The sequence below is a fragment of the Pezoporus wallicus genome, unplaced genomic scaffold, assembly GCF_028554395.1.
Source record: "Pezoporus wallicus isolate ANWC-B61680 ecotype Strahan unplaced genomic scaffold, APGP_CSIRO_Pwel_v1 contig_6401, whole genome shotgun sequence".
Lineage (NCBI taxonomy): Eukaryota > Metazoa > Chordata > Aves > Psittaciformes > Psittacidae > Pezoporus > Pezoporus wallicus.
The window spans coordinates 2,108,627-2,131,068 of NW_026638608.1; the positions used below are offsets into that span (position 1 = coordinate 2,108,627).

Below are 22,442 nucleotides of genomic sequence, written 5' to 3' on the forward strand. Positions count from 1 at the left end.
TCAGGTGCACTCCAAAGGGAGTGTAGCAGCCCAATGTGATCTTCATGCTGAGGTAATAGTGAGTGTTAGGCAGTTGGCATAAACAAGGAATTTAGTTATTCTTCAGTACAAAAAAAGCATTAACACCTAACTCTCTTTAGTTTCAAGTGCATGTTATCCACAGGGTTATCCATTGCTTTGAGTTACAAAAGCATCAGTTGTTACACAGGAGCAGAGATCACACAGAGCCCAAGGCAGAGCTGTAATGCTCAGCTCCAACCCATTATAGAACTCATAGGTACAAGTACTGCTTAGATATTTATTATGTTTACACCAATCAGTTACAAGAAAGTAGCATTGCTGGTATTATCTCTTGAATCCATAGGAAAACAAGATACAACTTGAAGATGCTGTCCTGTGGAGACTGCACCTGCAGAAGAGACAGTCTTCCTTGCCCACATCATTTCCCTTGCTCTAGTGCCTGTGAGATGGGGAGGCAAGTTACACCAGCTCCAGTTACTCTGTCCCCCTTCCAATGCAAAGAAAAGTTGACTATGAATGTGCAGAGATAACAGAACACAACAGATACTGGTTAGACACTAAGTAGTTACTCCTGTTCCATGGCTTAAAATGACTAGTACAAATAGGAACCCAATGGTACTGTGAATGCAGTTAACTGCATACTTGAATCTTACTTGGTTGCTTTCTCTGCCCTCACCAAGATTTTCCAAGAGCACTTAAAGCATTAACAGCAAGATGTGTTACCACTTGCATCTTGTCTCAGTTTCTGTGCAGTCTCTTGCCAAGTTGTGCTGTCTTTCCATCCAGTGTAGTTAATTGTGACCAAGCGTGAAGTCAAGCTGCTTTCAAATAATGGTTTGCAGGTGCTTCCTCCATCCTCCTGTAGCAGTTGAAATATTCTTTACCTCTCCCCCTTCTTTCTGGTTCACAGCCACATGGAGAGTTTTGTGAAGTATACTCTGCAGTACTGGCTTCCATGCACACATGCTTAAGTTCCTCAAGGAAGCTCTGGTATAACTGGGAGCCTATTGCTTAAAAATCAGTGTATTGACATAGAGCCCTTAAATAGAGACACAACCAATGATTGCCAGTGGTGTCTGTGACTCTTGGAGTCAGGTATCTAACACACTCGTCCTTTCTCAGATCAGTCTCAGTGTCAGAGGGAGGAGCACATCAGCTTTTTACAGCCTGTGCACATACACGCAGACCATGGGTGCAAGAGGGGCCAAAGAAAACAGAAGACACCATCAATCTCACGCTGTAAGTTACGTGGCACTTTACACCAGCTGCCTGGCACGAATTCTGTTGGTAGGAAGGCAAGATTTAAATCTGTGCAACTACATGTTCTTGTGCTCCATGTTGGTGTGACAGTTCAGCTCTAGCTCAGGAAGTGTACAGTACTCTAAGTGCATGTGCGTATGATTTATTGCAACTGTTGGCCTTGACTGGTACATGACACCTAAAGTTCATTTTATTCAACAAAATCCACACCACTGAACTCATAAGCTCAAATCAAACCACAAGCAGTGCAGAATGTGACCACCCAAAGAAAGAGCAGGGAGGGGTCCAGAAGAGACATGGTTATAGCCTGAGGTGCTTAGTGCAGACCAACTTAACATCCCAGAACCAAGCAGATAGAGGCCCTTACCCCAGTACAAAGAACCCAGTTTCTTGCTGGGGGATAGAAGTTAACTAGACTCCAGCTATCAGTTGTTCTTCCAATTCCAGAGCAGTTAGTGTCCAAACATCATTCAGGTAGTTACAAGAGCCCTAGGGTGGAGTGTTTATTCTAGATGATCAGGTTACAAAGAATGTGCAGCCCATAGTTGGCAGAAAAGAGAAAAAATTAGCAGCCTCACTCACCCACATTAAACCAGAGTTGAACAACTGAGAGAAGCCAGGAGGTGCCTTCCGCCACCAGCACCAGGACACTTTTCAAATACACAAATCCATCAAGAGTCACTTCAAAACCAAGCAGCCAAGTTCCGCTCTATGCTCACCTCAGCTTTACATCTTTCCAAGCCAGGAGAACAGGAGGAATTCTTGCTCTTTAGGAAAAGAACAGATAGTAGCAGCTAACACTCTAAAGCCAGTAAGCTCTTTTGCCCATTTCCAGTGCAGCAGAAAGCAGTTTCTCAAGAGAGCAATTTGACAGCTTTACTGAAACAGCACTGCTGTCACAGTCAGGTGAACTTTTGCCCATGAATACTTCTAAGGAAATAAAGGCTCTCTGCAACTTCACTTAGGTAGTATTGCAGTATTCTGGCAGTGCCACACAGGTGTAAGACTTTCAGACTGCCTGTTAGGCCAAAAGAACCAACCTGTCACACACTAGAGACCTTGGCTGATTTGTCTCTGGGTTGTTTCTTTCGAAACTTTGTTTCAGTATGAACTGATTAAGCAGTTGGAATCAAAAGGTCTTACTTCAACATATCCTGTTCATGGTTTCCTCCTGAACCCCCTAGAAGCCCCAGAAACACAAGTTTAGTCTGTTCAAATTTAAATACTTAAACTATAGCAGCAAAACAAAGCAAAATGAAAAGAAAACCAGGAGAGGAAACTTCTTGTGAACAGCAGAATTACTTTGTGTGAACAACAGAGGTGCTGAACAATAGCTTCTGCTTCTGTTTCTTTCTTTTCTTGCCTCCCTTTTCCTCTGTGAAGAATCAAAATGATACTGTCATTCTTCTCGTGGAACAGGAACATCACACAGAAATGATAAGCAGTCTTCCCTAGCCTAAATGACTCCTACAGGTCTATGACACTTACTATCAACTCATTGAGCACCAGGTAGCTCAACACAAAAATGACTGCAGACAAAAAAAGTGAGACACCATAACACTTAATCCACACCTATAAACATGCCCAATTCTAAAGCTGCTGTTGCAACAGCAGATCCTACGAATGCAAGTGTGCAGCAGTTTGCCTTGCAGACAAGTACAGCTTTCATCCATGTCCAAAAACCACTACAACTGGAGCCAAGACTCAACCTCACTGAAACTCCTAGGCCCTTCTGTCCAACTCTCTTCATCATTCAGTGCAGCCCCAAATATAAGCCAGAGCTAAACATCAGAACTGAGCATTAGAAATGAGTTTTATCAGCCAGCAATTGGCTTGGAGGTTTAAGTTCATCCCAATTTGAAATTTCAGTCAAACTAAAGTGGTTAAGCTTAAGTTCAGCAGCTCAGGTATTTGTAGTTTAAAATTGCATAACCGAAACCTCCTTAAGACAACGCTTACATTAAGATCTAGTAAAGACATGGCATACAGGATTGCCAAAAGCCATCTTTGTCCTAGCAGGATTCTCTGCTAGTCAGAGATCTCAACTCTCACTAGGGGGCTGCTTTAAACTAACAGAAGCCCTAGTCAAGCTGTTCAGAAACCACCATCTGCCAATTTTCAGCCCTGTTCTGTGCCCAATTTTCGGTCCCTAAAGTTGCTGCTCTCACTTCTCCCACAGGAAGAAGGGGAAATACTCTGGTTTTTCACTCCCCTCCCCATTTTACCTGACAAATGAGCAGCTGTGGACGGTTTGTCCAGTTTCAGGAGGGCTGCCTCAATTGCTTGGCTGAAGGAGTTCTGGAAGCTGGGCACAGGTATGCGGTCAGAGCTGTCGCTTTCTCCATCACTATCCACCGGCACAGAGAGGGCCAGAGTGTTCTCATCTGAAAGAGGGAAAGTGCCTTGAGAGGCAGAAGGCTGTATAAAACATGTGCAGTGCAAATGTGCCTCCACACTCCAGATGTTTCTTGTGAAGTGACAAGTTCTCATAGATTTAGATTCATGGTAAAGAACCTGAAACAGTAATACCAAATCTTCTCACCTCTTGTCTTCGGAGCAGGTTTGGGCCACGTTTCTGGTTTTGCCTTTCCAACTCTCAACATCTATCAAAGAAGTTGTAAGATATTATTAAATCCCATGTACTAAACCAATTCTGCATACCCCGTAAGTGGAAAAAAAAAAGATACAGGAACCCCCTGAAGCACTCAAACCCTATGCTATCTCCATAAGATTTATCCCACACTGTTTTTGTGGGGGAAGCAATTTTGTTCTCAGACTAATCCTCAACTAAGACATAAGCAATTCTGACAAGATTTACTCTGCTACATAGCTTACCTGGGCAAAGGAAGGGAAGGGAGACTCCTCTTCCAAACTCCCACAGAGCAAAGGGCTGACCTGGCTGGCAGCAGGTGACAGTGGAGTTGGAATAGACTCTACAGAGAAAGCAGCAGGTAATTAAAGACAGCTGCATTTGCCAGAGACACTCATTCTGCTGTTTATCAGGGTGAAGTAGAAATAAAGCTTTATCTTATGTAATTAGCCAGTTCTCTCATCAGTTCCATCCATCAGTCACCCAGTGGGACCTCCTAAATTTTCTCAATATTCTTATTTAAAGAAGATTTAATGCAAGATAAAATGCTTGGTAAAGCATCACTGGACAACAGCCTGAGTGCTCATCAGTTATGTTTGATTTCAGTGGGGAAGATGGAGAGGATAGAAAGCAAACATGCCAGTAGTGTTCTCCTGGCATACACACTTGTCTTTCCTTTTGGGGAAACTTTTTTCCTTTCTTTTATTCTGCCTTAGCAAAGATTTAAAAGATGGGGTAACTACAGTGCAGATCTCTTATTGCCACTGAAGCAGAGGTAGTAAAAAGCAGACAAAGGACCAGAATGTTTCTTAGCTGTGTCAGCCTTTTGTGCGTGATCTTACAAGCAAAACAGGAATGTCTTTGATCAGCATTTAAGAAAGTTTAGTGTGATGACCTAAGCAGTAGAACCCAAAAGAACAGTCAAGAGCTGGATGCGACGTGTTTTTCCAGATGCTCACCTGTCTGATACACCGGGCTTCTGCCAAGAGGAGACAGACAGAAGCTCCGATGATCAATGCTGGTAGTTTCTCTGGGACAAGAGGTAAAAGCAGGGAACTGCTGCAGATTCTCTAAAGCAATATGGACCTCTGGATCTAGAAGAGGTGTTAAATTAAAGCATTACACAGTGTGGAGGACTGTCAATATGCAAGTGCTTCAGGAATCTAGGAGGTGCCAAGTCAATTTTCTTTCCACCCTCTATTTTAGAGACCAGTACAAGCCCTGCTGCTGGATGGGAACAGTCCCTAGGCATCTTCTTGCCTTCTTCACTTTTCACACTATATTGCGATTACCATAAAAACAGCAACTAAGAATCCTGAGACCTATGTACACCACAGAGATAGCTGCGCCCCCAAATGCCCTGTCTCCCCCACAATGTGCAAGTATGCAGCATGATATCACTTAACACCCTGACTAAAACAGCTTCTATTTTTCACTCTGCAGACATTGTTTCTAATCCCTTGTAATTTTTTTCTAAGCACACACTACAAACTAAAGGCCTTAGAGTTCATCCTGCACCAGCTCAGCACCTAAAGATGACAGGAAATCCACCACTTATGCACAAGCACCACTTACATTTGCCCTGTTTCTTGTTTTCTTCTATCTCAATTCTGCGTTCACGTCGCCGTTCATCACGAGCTTTCTTCTGCCGCAGACGTTTCCTCTTTTCAAGGTCATCTAGAATCAATGCACATCAGTGGGTATCAAAAACCCCCACACTGATACCTTGGCAATATTTTCTCCAGCTCTGAGAACAACATATTCAGCTATAGCACATTAGTAACAAAATATGGTTACAAACAACATATGCTCTTCCAAGCAGTCAGGCTTTTTTATTCTTCATGTAACTGTTGTCTACAAAATAGTGAATTGGGGTTGTTCTGTCTGGTAGTCATCAACAGTTGGTGCAAGAGGAGTAAAGCTGCTATGTATGTTCTTTTATATGCCATTAAGGGATAAGAATTACTTCACCTTCATGGATACATAGCGGAGCCAACTAAAAAGGCAGTACCAACCTGAAAACAACTCTAAAGTCTCCTTAGAGATGATGGGTGGCTTCAGAGCCAGTTCACAAATGCTGAACTCACAGGTGAGGGGCAAGTGACAGAGGTAGCGATGACGCTGTCTTATATCCTGATAAAAAAAGAGTAGAGATATCATCACAACAAGGTTGAGAAGCTTCCGTAGTGATGGGCAGCTAATGGAGACTGAACCCCCAACTTTCCACAAAATCAAATGGGAAAAAATAACAGCAGTGATGTAATAATCACTTTATAAATGATAAACACATGAGAGATGGGCTGGGTCAGGACCTAATGCTCCACCAACTACATCCTAATCATGTCTGGATGAAGTTACTCCACCTTGGTTACCAGTTTTCTTGTCGTTTCTTCCTTCTCACACCACTGGAATAGAATTCTTTATTACCAGTCTTCTGACATAATTATTTTTGCACTGGACCAAATGTACCTTTTACACTTCAACTATCTGGATCAATGACCACCAATTTGCTAGACTGAAACAAGCCAAGTTTTGTATTTTTCCACATGGGGTAAAAAACTTGAAGACAATTCCCTATCTCTGCATTCATTCCTACCTGGGCATATACTTTCTTAAAGATTAATTAAGAATTATGTACAGTTGTTACTGCACATGTCAGTTCTTACAGTTGTCGTTATCTGAGGTAACGGAATTCAAGACCCATCCCCTCTTCCAGAGCTTCAGTGGCTTAAGTACTTTCAGTGCCTCTATCTCAACCACTGAAGTTTCTGTCCATTCTCTTTATTTTCCTCTACCTCTGATGCTCAGAAACAACTGTTTGTCAAGACAGATGCAGAACACTTCATCACACTGAGAAAGATAACGATCTGTGTAGCTCAAGGTACTGTCCTATATGAGAAAAGGATTTACTTTTAAGACAGCTTTAACAACAAAGCAATCTTAAGCTTGCTATTCTCTTACCTCTAGAACTTCCTTCTAGGGAAAAAGAAAAAAAACAGACTGCAGCCTACTTACCAAAAGCAACATAAGGCACTGCACCTTACACAGACCCCCTTTCCAGGCTAGGGCGCCTCCCCATCCATAGTTGTTATTTACTGTTACTGAAGAAAACAAGTCTCATTCATCAGCTGCAATGATCAATCTGCTAAAACAATGGCCCTTAATTAATAAGAAGATAAAATAACTACCTCTGTCATTGAGTAGCCAGTTATCTCCACTACAGCTGCAGTTATCTTCTCTGGACTCTTCTCCAAGCTGCCGTATTCACGAACAAGACATCGAACATTCACTGGGTGAAGATACATACACTGCCCGTCCTCCGCTGCAAGAGAAGATACCATCACTTGTGCTTTGCCTTTTCATTTTCAGTACCCTTCTCCCCATCTTGATACATTCTCCAGTAACAAAATTAAAGCTCCTCTCTCAATTTCTGTGGGAATTCTATTTCACAGGGGTCTGCTGCATCTAATGAAGTGACAAACCTCTTCCTCAAGAGGGATCCCAAAGGAGGCAACTCTGCCCCCATGATTCCAGGATTTCATTGCACTGACCTTGATAGAAATAGTAAAAAGGAGAGTTGCTTAGGTGTCCACTGGTAACTGTATCTTTAGATTCTTGGCAGCACGTTTCAACTGGATTTGATTCTTCCATAGTATTTGTACCAGGATCCCCTACTATATCCACCTCAGGTACTTCCTCTTCATCCAGCACTGCCTCTTCTGCTTCCACCGGGGGCGAAAGGGAACTTGCCATTTCAGAGCAAGGCTCCACAAGCTCCTCATCAAAAGCAGAGAGATATTCCACACCACACTATCACAGCAGAGAGCATACAATTAGTAATACATCACCTCCTTCAAAAGATTATCATCTCTGCAGAAGTTTTTGGTGCCACTTCACCACAGACTGCAGAGTGAAGTGGTGGAAATAAGTATTAACAAGATCTGCCAGAACAGAGTTGTCACCCACCTTTTTCTCTTGGGAAACTGCAGGCTCCACAGCCTTGGAACTTTCTAGTACCAATTCTTCCACAGCTGCACTTATTCCAGCAATGCCATTGTTTTTACGCTGGTCAGCAGAGAGTGCTGTTTCTCGCTCCTCCAGGTCACCCAAAGAGAGAAAGTTTCAATTTGCTATTTAAGCCAGGAGACTATCACCATAGTCATTTTTAGCCTTGTCCTATAATTCAGGTTTTTACAGACCTTTAATTCATCTGTGACAAAGAGTGACCCTTGAAGTGAGGTCCTCTCCTTGTTACGGGAAAGCACACAGAGTGTAGTACACCTAATGGCTTTGAAAAGGAGTATTCTACAGATTTGCTTATGTCTGCTCAACAGATGTTACCCAAGAAATTGCTGGAGCTGAAAGGGTAACACATCTTCCTTTGAAAGCAGAACTCTACATGGAATGGAATGAATACCATTCACTAAAAAGCATTCTGTTCCGTTGTCTTGAACACCATGCTCCAAAGTCTACAGCTCCAAAGTCTAAAGCACCTGGGCTATAAAGTCTATAGCATCATCCAAGATTTACAATGTTGTTCTATGCAAACATCACCACCTTGCTAGTATGTATATTCTGGAGACCAGAATTACCATACACAAGCACTTATGCAGCAGAAAAGAATTGGTCAGTACCCAGCATACCTCTAAAACCAAAATTACTAAAGCCTCCAAAGAGGCTCTTACCTTCAGTTCCTGGATAGCTGCCTCAATAAAGCAAGCCTCTGGGGTGTGTTTTTCTTCCTCATACTGCTTTAGTAATGCTGTTTTCTCCTCCAGAATCACCAGCTGCAAGACCTGCTCCCTGGATGCCAGAAGCAGCTTTGAATACTGACTGTGATGGTCATCTGAAAAGAAGGAGCACCAAATCATTAATATCTGCAAAAATACTGCAACTGGAAAGCTCTGCAAAACTGATTTGGCTCAAACTAACCCATAAGCCCATATGTATTAAAAAAGAAAGTATACAACATTATTATGAGGGGTTTACAAGAAGCACAGCAGAAAGAGTAAGCTAAAGAACTGTAAGTTTAGCAAAAAATAGTCACCTTTGTTACTGGACAGCTTAACTATAAACTTCACAGCTACCACAGCGTCACATCCTAGTACAGTCCCTACAGTCACTGCTTCCCCAGGGTCCAACCTTGTCTATAGAACACCAAGTTAACACTGAATTTCCTGGGTTTAGAACGATCTCACATGCCTATTTGTTCTTTGGTTTATGAAAGGATTTAAAGTCCTTCCCTTTCAAAGGCCATGACACATGTAAGCACACCCGCTGTATGCTGGATACCCATCGTGTGCTCCGAGACTTGACTTTTTACAGAGAGCTTCAATGCACACAGCCCTTCATAAGTGTGACTGCAAAATGAAGGGAGCCAAGCCAGCCCACGAGCCAGCAATGGCAAGATAATTTCTTTAGTCACAAGAATTGCTGTGATACTAACAGATAAGATGATGATGTGTTAAGTCACATAACTTGATTGGAGAAAACTGAAGAAGTCAAGCAACAGATGTTTGGAATAGGTTTGCAATAATTTTCATTATTTTCCCATATCATTCACAGATTTTAGGTGATAAGTGAAGATGATGAAAACCTTGTTGAAAATTACATCCCTAGCATAGTTTATACAGAGACAGTTATTTTTGCTAAGCTGTACAATGAGGAGCCAGGAGAAATAAAAATGTTAAGGACACTGAAGAGCCAACAAAAGCAGCAAGAGTCACACCAATGACCCTACAACACAACACACAAACTCATAGCAATGACTGAGAAGGCAGGAGTCTGCAGTGCAGTAACCTGAAGGGAAATACCACACAAGTTAAAGCCTTACAGAAAACAAAGTGTAGGTAGAAAGCTTATTATTAATATGTGGTCACAAAGGTTTTCAGCTGCTAAACCCCATATTTTGTAGATTGGTTAAGGTGACAGCATGGCATTGCCATGATAAATTCTCTCTACACAAGCCCTAGTCACATGAAGAGTAGGAGGCCAACCACCAGTCCTCAGATACACTCACCTCCAAAGTAAACAGGCTGCACCACATCCATCCACTGAGATTTGGGCAGTGCTATAAGAACACCTTTCTCTCTTCTCATAAGTTGCATGGTAATGGTATCACCAATTGCATATTGACGTGTTTCCATAGCAACAACGCTGCAATGGAAGGAGGAAGTTAGTGGGGCAAACACATTTCAAAAGGATACATCATTCAATAAATACCAAGTCTCACCTCTTGAGATCCTTCTTGTGAACAGAGCTGTAACAAATAGGACATTTACTCCAGGTCTTTTCACTCAAGGAGAGATAGTGGAGGATACAGGCCCAACAAAAGATATGCCCACAGCGGGTAATCTTTGCTGCAGTTGGTGGGTACAGACATATGGGACAGGAGGGCACTTCATGGCTACAGATTCGCTGAAATGGCACATGAGAACAACAGCACAAGTTTTAGACTTGGAAATCAGCTCCTGTGCTACAGAATAAGCCACTGTAAGATCTACTCTAACAAATCAATCTTCCAGCTCTTTAGACTCTGCTTATTTACCAAGAAATTAAGTACACTGTGAACTAAGTAACACCTTCAGACTGCACATGGAACAGCCTTCAAAGCCACCCGTCTGGTATTCCTACTCTAATGACATTAAAAAAGTGACTCTTCTCAAGTTCCCAGTCATGTATTCATCATCTCTTACGAGTTAGCAGCATCTTCTTCATCTGAATTCAGACGCTGAGAAGACAGCAAATGAGCTCTGCTGCCTCACTTACACAAGCAGACTTGTGCAGCTCTGTTCAACTGCGAGACTGAACTTACCTATTTCCATGAACATGTTAGTTCAGTCAGATGCTTTAGCATCTGTACGTTGCAGAGACATAACTGCCAAGCAAGCACCTAGACTTTTCATTTTTCTTGTAGTGTCAGGTCTCCTGCCTCCTCCCCACCTACACCATACACCAAGACTAGACTTGGCACATAATAAGTTTCTACTCAAGGCAACCCAAAGTTCTGACCATAATTCCCAAGAGATTTTCCATTTTGTTGCTAGGCAAGACAGGCCACCTATGCACAGAATAATTCTTCAAAATCCTACACTCTAGTCCTCTTCCATGGACTCATGCCCAAGTTTTCTGTTAATATCTCGATCACAAGGACTCTGTCTACAGAATGTCAGATACTATTTTTGATGAGCTCCCATCTGCGAAAGCAAGAAGAAGCTGCTAATTTTCCTAATAGATTTTAGCACTTCTCTTTTCCTGTCATGAAAGTATTTCATAATATATTCCATGACAGATCTTTCCCAGTATTGTGGGAGTGACAGAAGAGGCCTCAACTCAAAAACAGCTGAGTTTTATGTAACATCACAGAGAGAAAGAGGCAGTTAAAGACAGGGTGAGCTTCTTAATAAGAAGAAGATAAAAAAAAATCTAGCCCATCACAACTGACCACTTGCTCCACAAAGTCCCAGTTGACCAAGGTATCTGGATCAGCAAAGTGGACTGTGTAGTCCTGTTCTTCAGAGACAACAAACTGGCAGCTGGGGAAAGGCAAAGAGACAGATGATCCACTCAGTTGTTTCTAAAAATTCTTTGAGAACTATCCTATAGGATTCTCTGAGCTTCTTCGTTGTCCAGCAGGGAACTGCTGGGCACAGTAACTTCTATGAACAAAAACCAAAAGAGTTCAAGTCATAACCAGATTTCCAGAATACAGATGTGTCTGATTTCAGTTAGACACAATATCATCACATACTAACTACAGAATGAGCCAGGCAGAGTGGTTTTCCAAAAACTGTAAGAAACAGCCAGCTCCTTCCAGGATCTATTAAAAAAGAAAAAAGGGAATCCACAAGTGGAAAAAATATGGTCACAAAAAACTACAGCTACTGGGATTCCTGCAAACAGACTTCACTACAACAAGCCACAAAACAATAGGGAAAAATCAGAAGCATCAATGCTGAAAATAGCTGGTTTTGTCTTTCCAATACAGGAAGTCCTGACTACGCTTCAAATTCCAGTGGAAGTGACCAGAACTTCCAGTCAAAAGCAGTTCTGCTCCTGGATTACAATACTGGTCATCATTTGGGTTATAATACGTACCTATGGGCCTGTGAAATAATCAGCAGTTTAAGAACTAAGACCCGTAGGAGTCATTGCTTCTGGGACTTACAGATTCAGATTAGCTTTCAGCCAGCAACTGCTACCCCAACCATCTCAGCATACTATTCTTTGGAAAAAAATGCTGTCTGCCATAAGGTCTACATTGGTCTTCCCTAACAGAGTGTCATAGTCCACAAGTGATGCTAGAAAACTAGAGCTGAAGGATAACTGTTTTGTATCTAAAGGACTCACTCCATCAGATACCTTGTAAATAGGTAAAGATGACAACTTTGATGTACTTTTATCCCTTTCAAGTATAGTCATTACCACTAAGAACACTTCAGAGAGGTAACTTCACCCTGGAAAAGTCAATACAAGTAGGGAAGGTCAAGCACAATTCCCTGGCTGATCACCCCTTACAGCTCAGTGTCTCTGGAGAAGTTTAAAAGCCCTGCTGGTCTTCCACTCACTTGGCCTGTAGGAAGAGCTCCTTGTTGAAAGGTTTATGTCCCCATTTGTTCCTTTTCCCCCAGTTGCCATGTCCATTCCCATCAAAATGGCCTGCTTGGCCACGGGGTTCAAAAGTGAAGTTCAGTAAGTGGTTCAGATTAATCTTCTTGGGACCAGAGAATTGGGCAGGGCTGAACTCTGCCCGCTGAGCCTCTGCTACCTAAGAGACAACAGCATTTGTTAGAACTTGCTAGAATTTACTGCACAAGCATCAATACAAGCTGATACCCAGGCCCCATCAATGATTATGGACAGAGTATAGAGCATCCACTCACTCACCTGCTCCCATTCCAGTTCTGCAAATCAAGTAGTGCAGCGTTAGAAGTGCATGAGAACCTGAAAGTCAGAGCTGAGTGGTCTTACCCCACACTGATCAAAAGGAGGAAAGCATAAGAACAGCCCACATAAGGACAAGTAGAAGCTGGCAAAACATAGTAGTCAAGGTTACTAACAAAAGACAGCTGTTCAAATCCTGACAACATTCTTTTAGACAGCCAATAATACAAGTCTGATCACTATTTGCACAGACTGTTTTGGTTAGTTTTCACATCATTATGTGAAAAGCAAAGAATGAGAATTCAGCAGACAGCAGGTGAGTTGTGACAGAGTCAGCAATTCAGGTGAGCAGAGCTGCTCATCCACTAAAACTGGAAAAGCAACGAACAGCCTATACAGTATTTAGACCCATATCAGCATAAATGCCTCCATCTGGTTTTACTCCATCCTGACATCACCCAGGCCAATACAATTACTCTCCCAACACCACCATCACATGCAAAGTTGTACACTGCAGTGATCAGGCACAATCAATCTCCGGAGGGCAGACTCCGTTTAGGAGCCTGGCTGACAGAGTCCCTTTGGAGGCAGTCCTGAAGGGCAAAGAGTCCAAGAAGGTCTGGGGCTTTAAGAAAACATTAAAAGCACAGGAGCAGGCCATCCACATATGCCAAAAGACAAGCCAGCCTGGCTGAACAGAGAGCTCTAGCTGGAACTCAGGACAAAATGAAGAGTTTATGGCCTTTGGAAGAAGGGGCACGGAACTCACAAGGACTAAAAGGATGCCATAAAGTTATGCAGGGAGAAAATTAGAAGGGCCAAAGTCCAACTAGAACTTAATCTGGGTACTGCTGTAAACGAATAAAAATCATTCCTGTAACTATATTAGCAACAAAAGGAGGGCTAAGGAGAATCTCCATCTTCTACTGCATGTGGGGGTAAGCATAGTGACATGGGTGGTCCCAGCTGACTGGATATTAGCAAATGTGACACCCATCTATAAGAAGGGCAGGAAGCAGAACTATGGGGCTGTCAGTCTGACCTCAGTGACAGGGAAGGTTATGGAGCAGATCATCAGGACATCAGGATGACCTTATCGCTCTCTACAGCTACCTTAAAGGAGGCTGTACCAAGGTAGGTCTTGGTGTCTTCCCCCAAATAAAAAGTGATAAGGACAAGAACAAATAGCCTCAAGTTACACAAGGGGAGCTTTAGACTGGAGACTGGGAAAAATTTCTTCACCAAAAGGGTTGTCAAGCCTTGGAAAAGGCTGCCCAGGGAAGTGGTGGAGTCACCATCCCTGGAGGTATTTAATAGGCATGTTGATGTGGCACTTGGGACATGGTTTAGTGATGGCCTTGGCAGTGCTGGGTTAATGGCTGGACTCATTCTTAAAAGTCTTTGCCAGTCTAAACGATTCTGTGATTCTGATCACACCAAACTTAAAACCTAGAAATTGCATCGGCTAGATATTTTCATCAAGGACCTCTGTTTCAGGAGGTATGTACATGGCCTGTCTAGGCACCCATTCCTCGGATGGCATTTTTTACTGCAAATATCTCAGAGCAGAGAGCGCTCCTCTTCTGTTGTTGGTTGTTGCCAAGTTGTTCTACTCACGCTCACTCTGGCATCTCAACGATGTTAGCACCTCTTATCGCTCTTTCCCTTCCCAGCCCAGGAGCTGAACACAGACCTATCTAGGCAGGTCAGAGTGATCCTCTTGTCCCAAGAAAGAAGGCCCTGGAGGCATGGCATTATGACTCTCACCTCATCTCGTCTTCCACCATTAGAAGAGCTAAAAAGTTTGCCACTTCCACCGTTACCTCCCCTTTGAGGAGGCATCTTATTAAAAGCTTTGCTTTTCTGTGAATTGGAGCGACGGGACTGACTGGAAAAGTTCTCATTTTTTGAATAGGAAGTTTCTCTTTTACGATTATAACGCTGTTTGGATCCATTGGCATTCTTTCCATCTAAAAGAAAAAGAAGAAACACAAGGATCAGACTGGTAGCCTCGGAGTTGTCCGCATGTACTGCACCTCTGCGACATGCTCACTGCCCTGGGCCCTGGTTAGGCATCAAATCAGGATGTATCAGTTTCACCCCCTCAGGCCCTCAAACCATTTTATTCCTATCACTGCCCAAAAGAACTGGTCAAAGAGTATATAAAAAAAAAGGGATGTAGTTGCTGTGCTCCCTCTTTTAGTAGTGGTTGAGTTTTCTTTATCTAGGTTTGGAACTGCTGTCACCAGATTGTTGCCTGGTACATGGAGTGATAAACATCAACACCACATCTTCATGTCCCATCACAAAAATGGACTAGTTAACATTTTCCTTCTATTTTCTGAAAACACACATCACATCACATATTGTTCCTCTACATAAATATACTGTGTTTGTATATGTAAATATGCTCTATTTGTCTTGAAGTCTCCCACTTCACAAGACCCCATTGCCTGTTTTCACCCAGTTCTGCCTGCTGTGCTAAAAAGACCCAAACAAATCTACTTCTTTCACAAGGCCAACAAATGCTAATCGATCATGAAGCACCAAACCAATGCTCTGGCCTTGCAGCGGACATACCCAAGTACTAAGTCCACCAACCTATGCAACAGGAAATGTTTGCCCAAAAGTATTGCTAAACACACCACTGATCCTCATGTAGGACATAGAGATGAAACACAAAGCAAAATACTGCAGGAATGGAGCCAAGAGCAGGAAAACCAATCAGGCTCTTGAAAGGGGTTTCCTGTGTCTAAACAGCTGCTTCATGAGACTGCTAGAACAGAAAATTAATACATTAAGGTATTTCTACCAGTCTTAACACAAGATTGAAGTTGCCCCAAGGACACAACACACTTAACCCACCATTACCACCAACTGCCCTGAGTTTTATTTGTAGGAGAGGCAAGTTGATAAGCTTGGAAGCAAAAAGTCCACAGGCCTAACAAGATGTCTATCCACATCAGCCAGCCCCAAAGTCCCTCTGGATACTCAGTGAGCTATACACAAGCAGGAATGCCTCATGAAAAACAGCCAGACCCATTTTATAAAAACCTACAAGTTTCCCCACCTCAGAGCCCTCCACACCCCTTAACTGAAATCTCACATGGCAGGCAAACACCCCACTGTGATTCAGCATCGTGTTTCTTAAATGGCTTGTTTCCTTCCCAGTGCCCCAGTTTTCCCGTTCCCCAGCACCACTTCCAACCTAACTGAGCATTTAAAACAGCTGCAATGGAATCACTCACATGCAGTCTCTTTCCTTTTGTTATTTTTAGGGTTTTTTTTAATCCCACATTACTCTCAAAAGAGAGGGGCAGTGGACTGGAAGGTGTCTGTGTTACTGTGCATTACTGAGGAGCTGACTTCTTAAGAACAGGTAATAAAAGTGGCTTGACTGGGTTTTATGGTGGTCTGTTTCTTGCACATGCTAGACTTTGCCTGCAACTGCAACTATAGAAGTAAAAGAACACTACACTATATCATTACTTCCCTGTGATGTGACAGACCCATTCTACAGGCAAACTATCCCCAGAACTGGGTATTTACTCTGCTATTCAAAAGGCTGATCCTTTAATTAAACCAACTCCATCAGAACCCCAGATGTGTAACTCAGAGACAAGTTTGCACAGCTTGCAGTGCTATCAGTCAGGCTAAAGAGACATGGGTTGAGTATTATCAGGAAAGAACCACACCAGAAGCTGCCAAGTACTGAGGGTGTGACCAGGTCTGGCTGAATGATTACTTAGATAGACCTTTTTTGAGAGTGTTTGCAGGGAAGAGGCTACAATCAGCACCACTGGATCTCTGGTGAAAAAAAAAGTTATTTTGAAGAAGTTTGGACTATCCCCTCAGTTATTCAGGAGCAAAGCTTGTCAGCTTAGAGCACAACCACCCTCTTGCATCTGCAATTCCAATAAGTGCACTAGAGGGGCACGCACTTCTTGCGTCTGTAACAACTTTGCAGAAACAACTCAAGAGGAGAAGCTCACTCTCAAGTGGGTTTTTACAGGCCCCAGAACAAGGAACAGTTTGTACCTGCAGCCGACAGAAGAATTTCCTACCACTTATAGTTTTAATCAAGGTAGTCACCATTAAATTTGTCACCCACTTCACCCACATTCCTGTCATATTACAGGTCCTTCCAACCCCTCTCCTAGAGCCTGCAGGATTCACTACAGTGACTCCCACAATTCATAGCAAAGTCCTCTCCACCTCTGCCTTGTAACACAGTCTAACAATGCTCCAAAACTGATTCCAAGTTTCTTCCTGCAGAATAATTACCCTCATGAGGATTCTGGTCCATCAGAGTAGCACTGAAATCTGTCAACAGACAACCAAGAGCCTGGAGTATGCATTCATAAACTGGAACACTTTTCCCCCCACCCCAAATCTAAGCAAATCCAACCTCTTCCTGCAAGCTACACGTCAGGGTGCTCTCTGCTTTGTATCACCCCTCCTTGCATTCCCATGAAGAGTGGGACAAGACAGGGTTATTCGCACTCATGCAGGGAGAAAAGTGGAAGATTCTCACTGCCATTGTCTCTTGTTGGATCCCAGTTTTAGGTACTGTCAGTTTGGACTGGGGAGTTTCTTTTTTCCTTCTCTTTTTGGAAACTTAGGAATGAGCAACAACTACAGCGCTGGTGAGGTACTTGCTATCCACTCAGGTCCTCAGCCATTTTGCTTTTGTCACATGACCTAACCTGCAGCACACAGACTGACCCATCCACTCCCCCAAGAGAACAGAGATTTATAGCAAATACTGTGTATGTAATTTTATACAACCAGCAGCAAAGCTGTTCTTGCCTTTTGGAGCAAGCTCTGACATTTGTGGTTTTTCCTGCTGGACACCACATCGCTGGAGGACCTCTATTCCCAAAGATCCAGAGAAAGGAAGTCAAGTTCACAGGACTAAAACCAGCTCTAGGTGATCACTTTGGTCCTGGAGTTCAATACTAGTTTACTCCTGGGATGATGACTGCAGTTTCCTTCATCTCTCTTTGCCCCCTCTTTTCAGCTGAGCTGTGTTGAAGCCAGCCATGTTGCATAAGGGGTTTGGGTGCTGGGTCACACTTAAGCCTCAGGGTGATTGCATGAAAACACACTGAAGGTATTGCTGCTGTGAAGGCAAACATCCATGAGCAAGAGGTGACTGAGCAGCCACACACCCCAGCTCAGCACACTCACGCTGTAATAATAAGGCCCAGCAACATCTGCAAGAATTAATGTTGCCCATCAGGTGTTGAGCACTGCAGAGAAATCCAACAAGCTTATTTGGCCTTAGCTGCTTTATTTCACCCTAATGAGATGTGATTCCTGGTGCACTAATACAAGCCAAAGAAACTTTTCTGCTGAAAGCTTCCAAGTTTAATTTCATTTCTAAGGCCAAGTTTCAAAGATAGTGGGCATCTAAATTCCACAAATACAAGAGCTCATGGTATTCTATTTAACCCATTTCTAGCTGCGCTGCAAGAGAAACAGGAGAAGCTACCACAAGATTTAATGAATGTCCACTTCATTTCCCCAGCTGGACTCGATCACAGTAGAAAACTCTGGAAAGCATCTAAATGGCAAGAGCTTGACTGGACCATCCAGTGACCATGAGTGCAACTAAGGGTCAGCACTGCAGGGAAGGTCTGTGGTCCATATGGATACTTCCCATTCCAAAGGAGACTCAAGATTTTCAGAATAAATCCTATACCTTTCCTGAAATGGGAGAGAAATCGAGAGGATCACATAGGTTACATGCACCATGAGAAGGAACTCAAGATCACATGCCAGTGTCTTGCATGCAACAGCTACCAAAACATGTAACACAGCTGTGTCCTGTATCTTCATTCTGTGGCTGCCTCCCCTAATCTGAGCCAGGGAATCTTCTCATTTAGTTTTCAGTACCCTTCAGTTAAGATATTCCCAGATATACATTTAGTCCTACCAAAAGAGATTCTAATTTTGCCAGGCCTCTTCAATGCACGTTAAAGGAAGCAACTAATTCCATAAGCCTTTGTCCTCCACTGTAGTTAAGGAACAGCATCTCAGAAGAGGAATTATATCAAACCAAAATTTTCTTCTGCTTTATTAAGAAAGAGGTGTTAAGAAAAGTTGGGCTTTTTTTAATGAAAAGTCAGTGAATTGTATTGGAATAGAAGAGTATGGTACATCAGGATTTCTGTTCTCACTGCTCCTCTGCTACCAGTGATGTTTCAAGCCTGTAAAAGGTGCCATTCCACAAAAGAAAAACATCACCTAACACTTTTATTCTGGGCTGGAATGACAGACTTTCCATTTCCTTTCTCACTAGAGATACTGTTTCTTCAGTGTGAAGACATCCCAGCCACAGGACAGGCCATCTTACCTCCCTAAAGAAGATGTCTGTATTCTGTGAACAACCCTCTACACAGCATTGCGCATCACTAAAAAAGAAGCTGTAGCGATCAGGTACCTCTTGGTGACACAGGGGCAGAAACCAGGTCTGCCCCACAGGAAAACCTCAGGTCAGCCTTTCCCACTGCCTCTCACAGTGCATGAAGTTTATATACTTTGTTACTCTGTCAGAAGCCAAAGATCTGGTTCTAAAACTCTTGCTGCACACCTAGAACATGGTATCCCCTGCTTCCATTTGTACTCTCATTAGAGAGGGGAAAAACATGAAGAGACTGAAAAATAACAGCAGTAGCCAAGGATAACAAGACCCCCACATCAAATCCTGCTGCTGATACAAAACCCCTGACAGATCAGTTAGAAGTTCTGCCAGACACGACTACCTAAAAAAGTTCTTCCTAAAAAGACTTTCATGGGTTTGAAGTTCAAATTTCAGTGCAGTCCCAGTTACACCACAACCTGGGGAGCTGCAGGTGAGCCATCTCCCATGTCACTCCAGTCTGTCCTGTGGGAGATCAGTTAACCCAGGTGCAGGGCAGGTAATACTTGGTTAACTGGGATCTGAATGCATTCAGAAAGTCCAAGAAAGAGCCAACACCTTCAAGACACTCATCTTGTCAACCCTCTGGAATACACTGCTCCTTTCTCAGCGACCTGAAGTAATGCAGTTGAAACCAGCCACTGAAGAGGAAGGAAATTAGTACAGCGATGGTGTTGCAGCAACCTGCTGATGCTCTGATAAATACTTCTGAAACTAAAACCTCTCATTTTAATCATTACTGCCCCATTTCTAGCTTTTAGGGAAAAGACCTGCAAGGTTCCAGGAACACTCTGCTCCCAGACAAGTTTAGAGAAAGGAGGCGGATTAGGTCTTACCTTGAAAAGACAGATGATAGGAGCCATAATGCCTCCTCATGAACTACTGTGTCAGCAAAACTAGCTGTGTGCAGTGACAGACAACATTTTGGTTTAAGTGCCAGATGAGCAAACAACACATAACTAACTCTGAGCTCCTCCAAATGAGGTTACTGACACACAGCCGGTAAGGGGAATGCTGTATCAATATTGGTATGAGACCTCCTAAATCAAGGAGTAAAAGCACACTCGAGTACAGAATGAAGGGCTCATATGCATCAGCAAATATCCGTTCTTACTATAAAACCAGAGCTCTCAAGCTGATTACTGCAATGCTAATGAAGATAAAACATTAATCCTTTAAGGAAGAAGAGAGTAGGACCTGCAACTCGCCCAACACTGAGCGAAGCCGGAAGAGGAAGGAAAAAGAAAGCAAAACAAGGCAGTGACCTGAAACGAAGCCAATTAGACCCAGCACAAACAACATAACGAGGGGTTCAGCCCCACCACCAGCCCATGCCGGCACAAAGCCCCCCAGCCTCACACTGGTCACTGCTCGCGTTACGCCGTCACTCCCGCCCGAGCTAACATCGGTTCGGACACACCACCGAGACCCCGAGGGGCCGTCGCTAGCGGCCTCTCCCGCTCCCCCCGGCCGGCTCTTACCGCCTTTGGGCTTAGACTCTCCCGCGGCGGGCCCGGCCGAGGCGGACCGCGGCTGCTGCCCTTTGCTGCCGGCCGAGGAGCCGGGCGCACCGGAGCCGCAGGGGCTGCTCTTGTCCATGGCAGAGGCTGCGGCGGGGGTCGCGCCGGGCGGGCTCTGCAGCATCAACGGGCGCCGCGGGGGGGAAGAGGCGGCCCCGGGCGGGGGTACAGGACGGGCGCTGGCGGAGCCGGCGGGGGCCCAGGCTCATGGCCCGCGGGGGCGACCGGCGGGGGCGGCGCAGAGCGGACTCGGCTTCCTTCATGGCGACATCTTCTCGCTGCTCCGCTCGAACCGGAGGAAGGCCGCGGGAGGCCGAGCCGGGCCTGCGGGGCTCCGGGCGACGAGGAAAGAGACGCTGCTCACGGAGCCCCGCGGGGCCCGGCTCTCCCTGCCGCCCGAGTGGTCGGCACCACCCAGGCACCCACCGGCTCCTCAGCGCCTTCCCGGCCCCGGCTTGGCCGCCGCCGCTGCCCCGTAATGGCGACGAGTCGCCCTCAGCAGTGGCCGGGACCCGGATGGAGCCGATCCCGGGCGGGCCCGCGGGCACGACGGGACGCCGGTAGCAGCCCCACAATGCCCGGCCCCGAGCACCCCCTGCGAGCGCCAGGCACCGAGCCGCTGCGGGCGGCGGGCGGCCAGAAACAACGTCCTGGGGCCGGGGGGATCCAGTCTTTCATTTTCCAAAGCGGAAACGACCAAAGCACACATTGTTAGAGGCCCGGAGCAGGAAGAGCTGAACACCATCAGTTCTTCAGCAGGTAGGAACAGACAGTCCTGGGGGCTCAGCTTGTGACCAAAGAGGCCTGAGAGGATATAAGAAACCAAGTATTTCCACTGAATTGCTCAAGTAACTCTGAAAGGCGCAAACCCGCTCTGCAATGCCTAATTCAAGTGATCTTTAACTTCAAAGCAAAAGAAAAGAGGAAAAAACACAAGGCAACAAATTCTATCGGCATTTCAGTTAACCCTTAAAATAAGGCTTGGGTGCCCCTGCTGATCCCTTTCCCCTTATTTTAGGGATGAGGGCCTCAAGTTCACTGGGAGAGGAGTTGCAGGTTTTTTATACCAAGTCAGGGTGCAGTATGAAATGGCAGAGCTCATATTTCAGGAGAAGTCCCACAAAATGCCTTACTTTAACTCCTGTCTGTTCCCTAATTAAGTCTATTACTCTTAGAATTACTGACCAAATCATGAGGATTGTTATTACAGTGCTTAGATATTTTGCATTTGAGAAAACAAACTTTCTAACAAACTCAGTCATCCACATTTGCAGGGAAATATGAAAATAGCACAGGCAGGACTAGAAAAAGAGGTCAGATGGCCATAAAACTTCCAAAGGCAGGATGCAAGACTTTTATTAGCAAAGAAGTTGGCTGTGGAAAGAAAACAAATACAAACAAGTTTAGGTTTGGCTTTTTTTCTGCTATTCTTTCTTTAACTACAATAAAAACATCAACCATGGCAGCAAAATCCATCCTATTGTGCTTGGTGGCCAGAATCTGCTTCCTGGGGAAGGCTGAAGGCATGAAGCTTTGCGTTGTTAGCACACAACTGATTAACTGAGGTGTGAGAGTCAGTCCATGGCTCTGAGCACCATCAGGAGCAGACCAGTAACAGGACCTGATCAGAAAGAGATGGGGTGACTGGTCTGCTGTGTCACAGCTGTGAACGTTCCTTCCCACAGCATGCAGCCAAGTAGGACTGTTATTTCCTGACAAATTCCAGCAGGAGACGCCACCAGGA

At 44.3% G+C, this 22,442-nt stretch overlaps 1 protein-coding gene across 2 annotated transcripts; it reads right to left on the reverse strand.

Annotated features, from left to right (window-relative positions):
* Positions 1 to 284: 284 nt before the first annotated feature.
* RNF10 (ring finger protein 10) lies at positions 285 to 20,879 on the reverse strand. 2 transcript variants are annotated; one of them, XM_057411479.1, is made up of 18 exons: positions 20,660 to 20,879; positions 14,522 to 14,724; positions 12,439 to 12,638; positions 11,622 to 11,690; positions 11,316 to 11,406; positions 10,104 to 10,288; positions 9,891 to 10,027; positions 8,557 to 8,717; positions 7,838 to 7,966; positions 7,423 to 7,681; positions 7,060 to 7,193; positions 5,887 to 6,004; positions 5,447 to 5,548; positions 4,831 to 4,965; positions 4,117 to 4,214; positions 3,824 to 3,884; positions 3,507 to 3,665; positions 285 to 2,656 (listed from the first exon to the last, which is right to left on the reverse strand). In XM_057411479.1, the coding sequence occupies exons 1-18, from the start codon at positions 20,820 to 20,822 to the stop codon at positions 2,580 to 2,582; spliced, it is 2,481 nt and encodes an 826-aa protein (XP_057267462.1). In that variant the 5' UTR covers positions 20,823 to 20,879; the 3' UTR covers positions 285 to 2,579. The 2 variants fall into 2 exon arrangements, with proteins under 2 accessions (XP_057267462.1, XP_057267464.1); XM_057411481.1 differs by lacking the exon at positions 11,622 to 11,690.
* Positions 20,880 to 22,442: the final 1,563 nt, after the last annotated feature.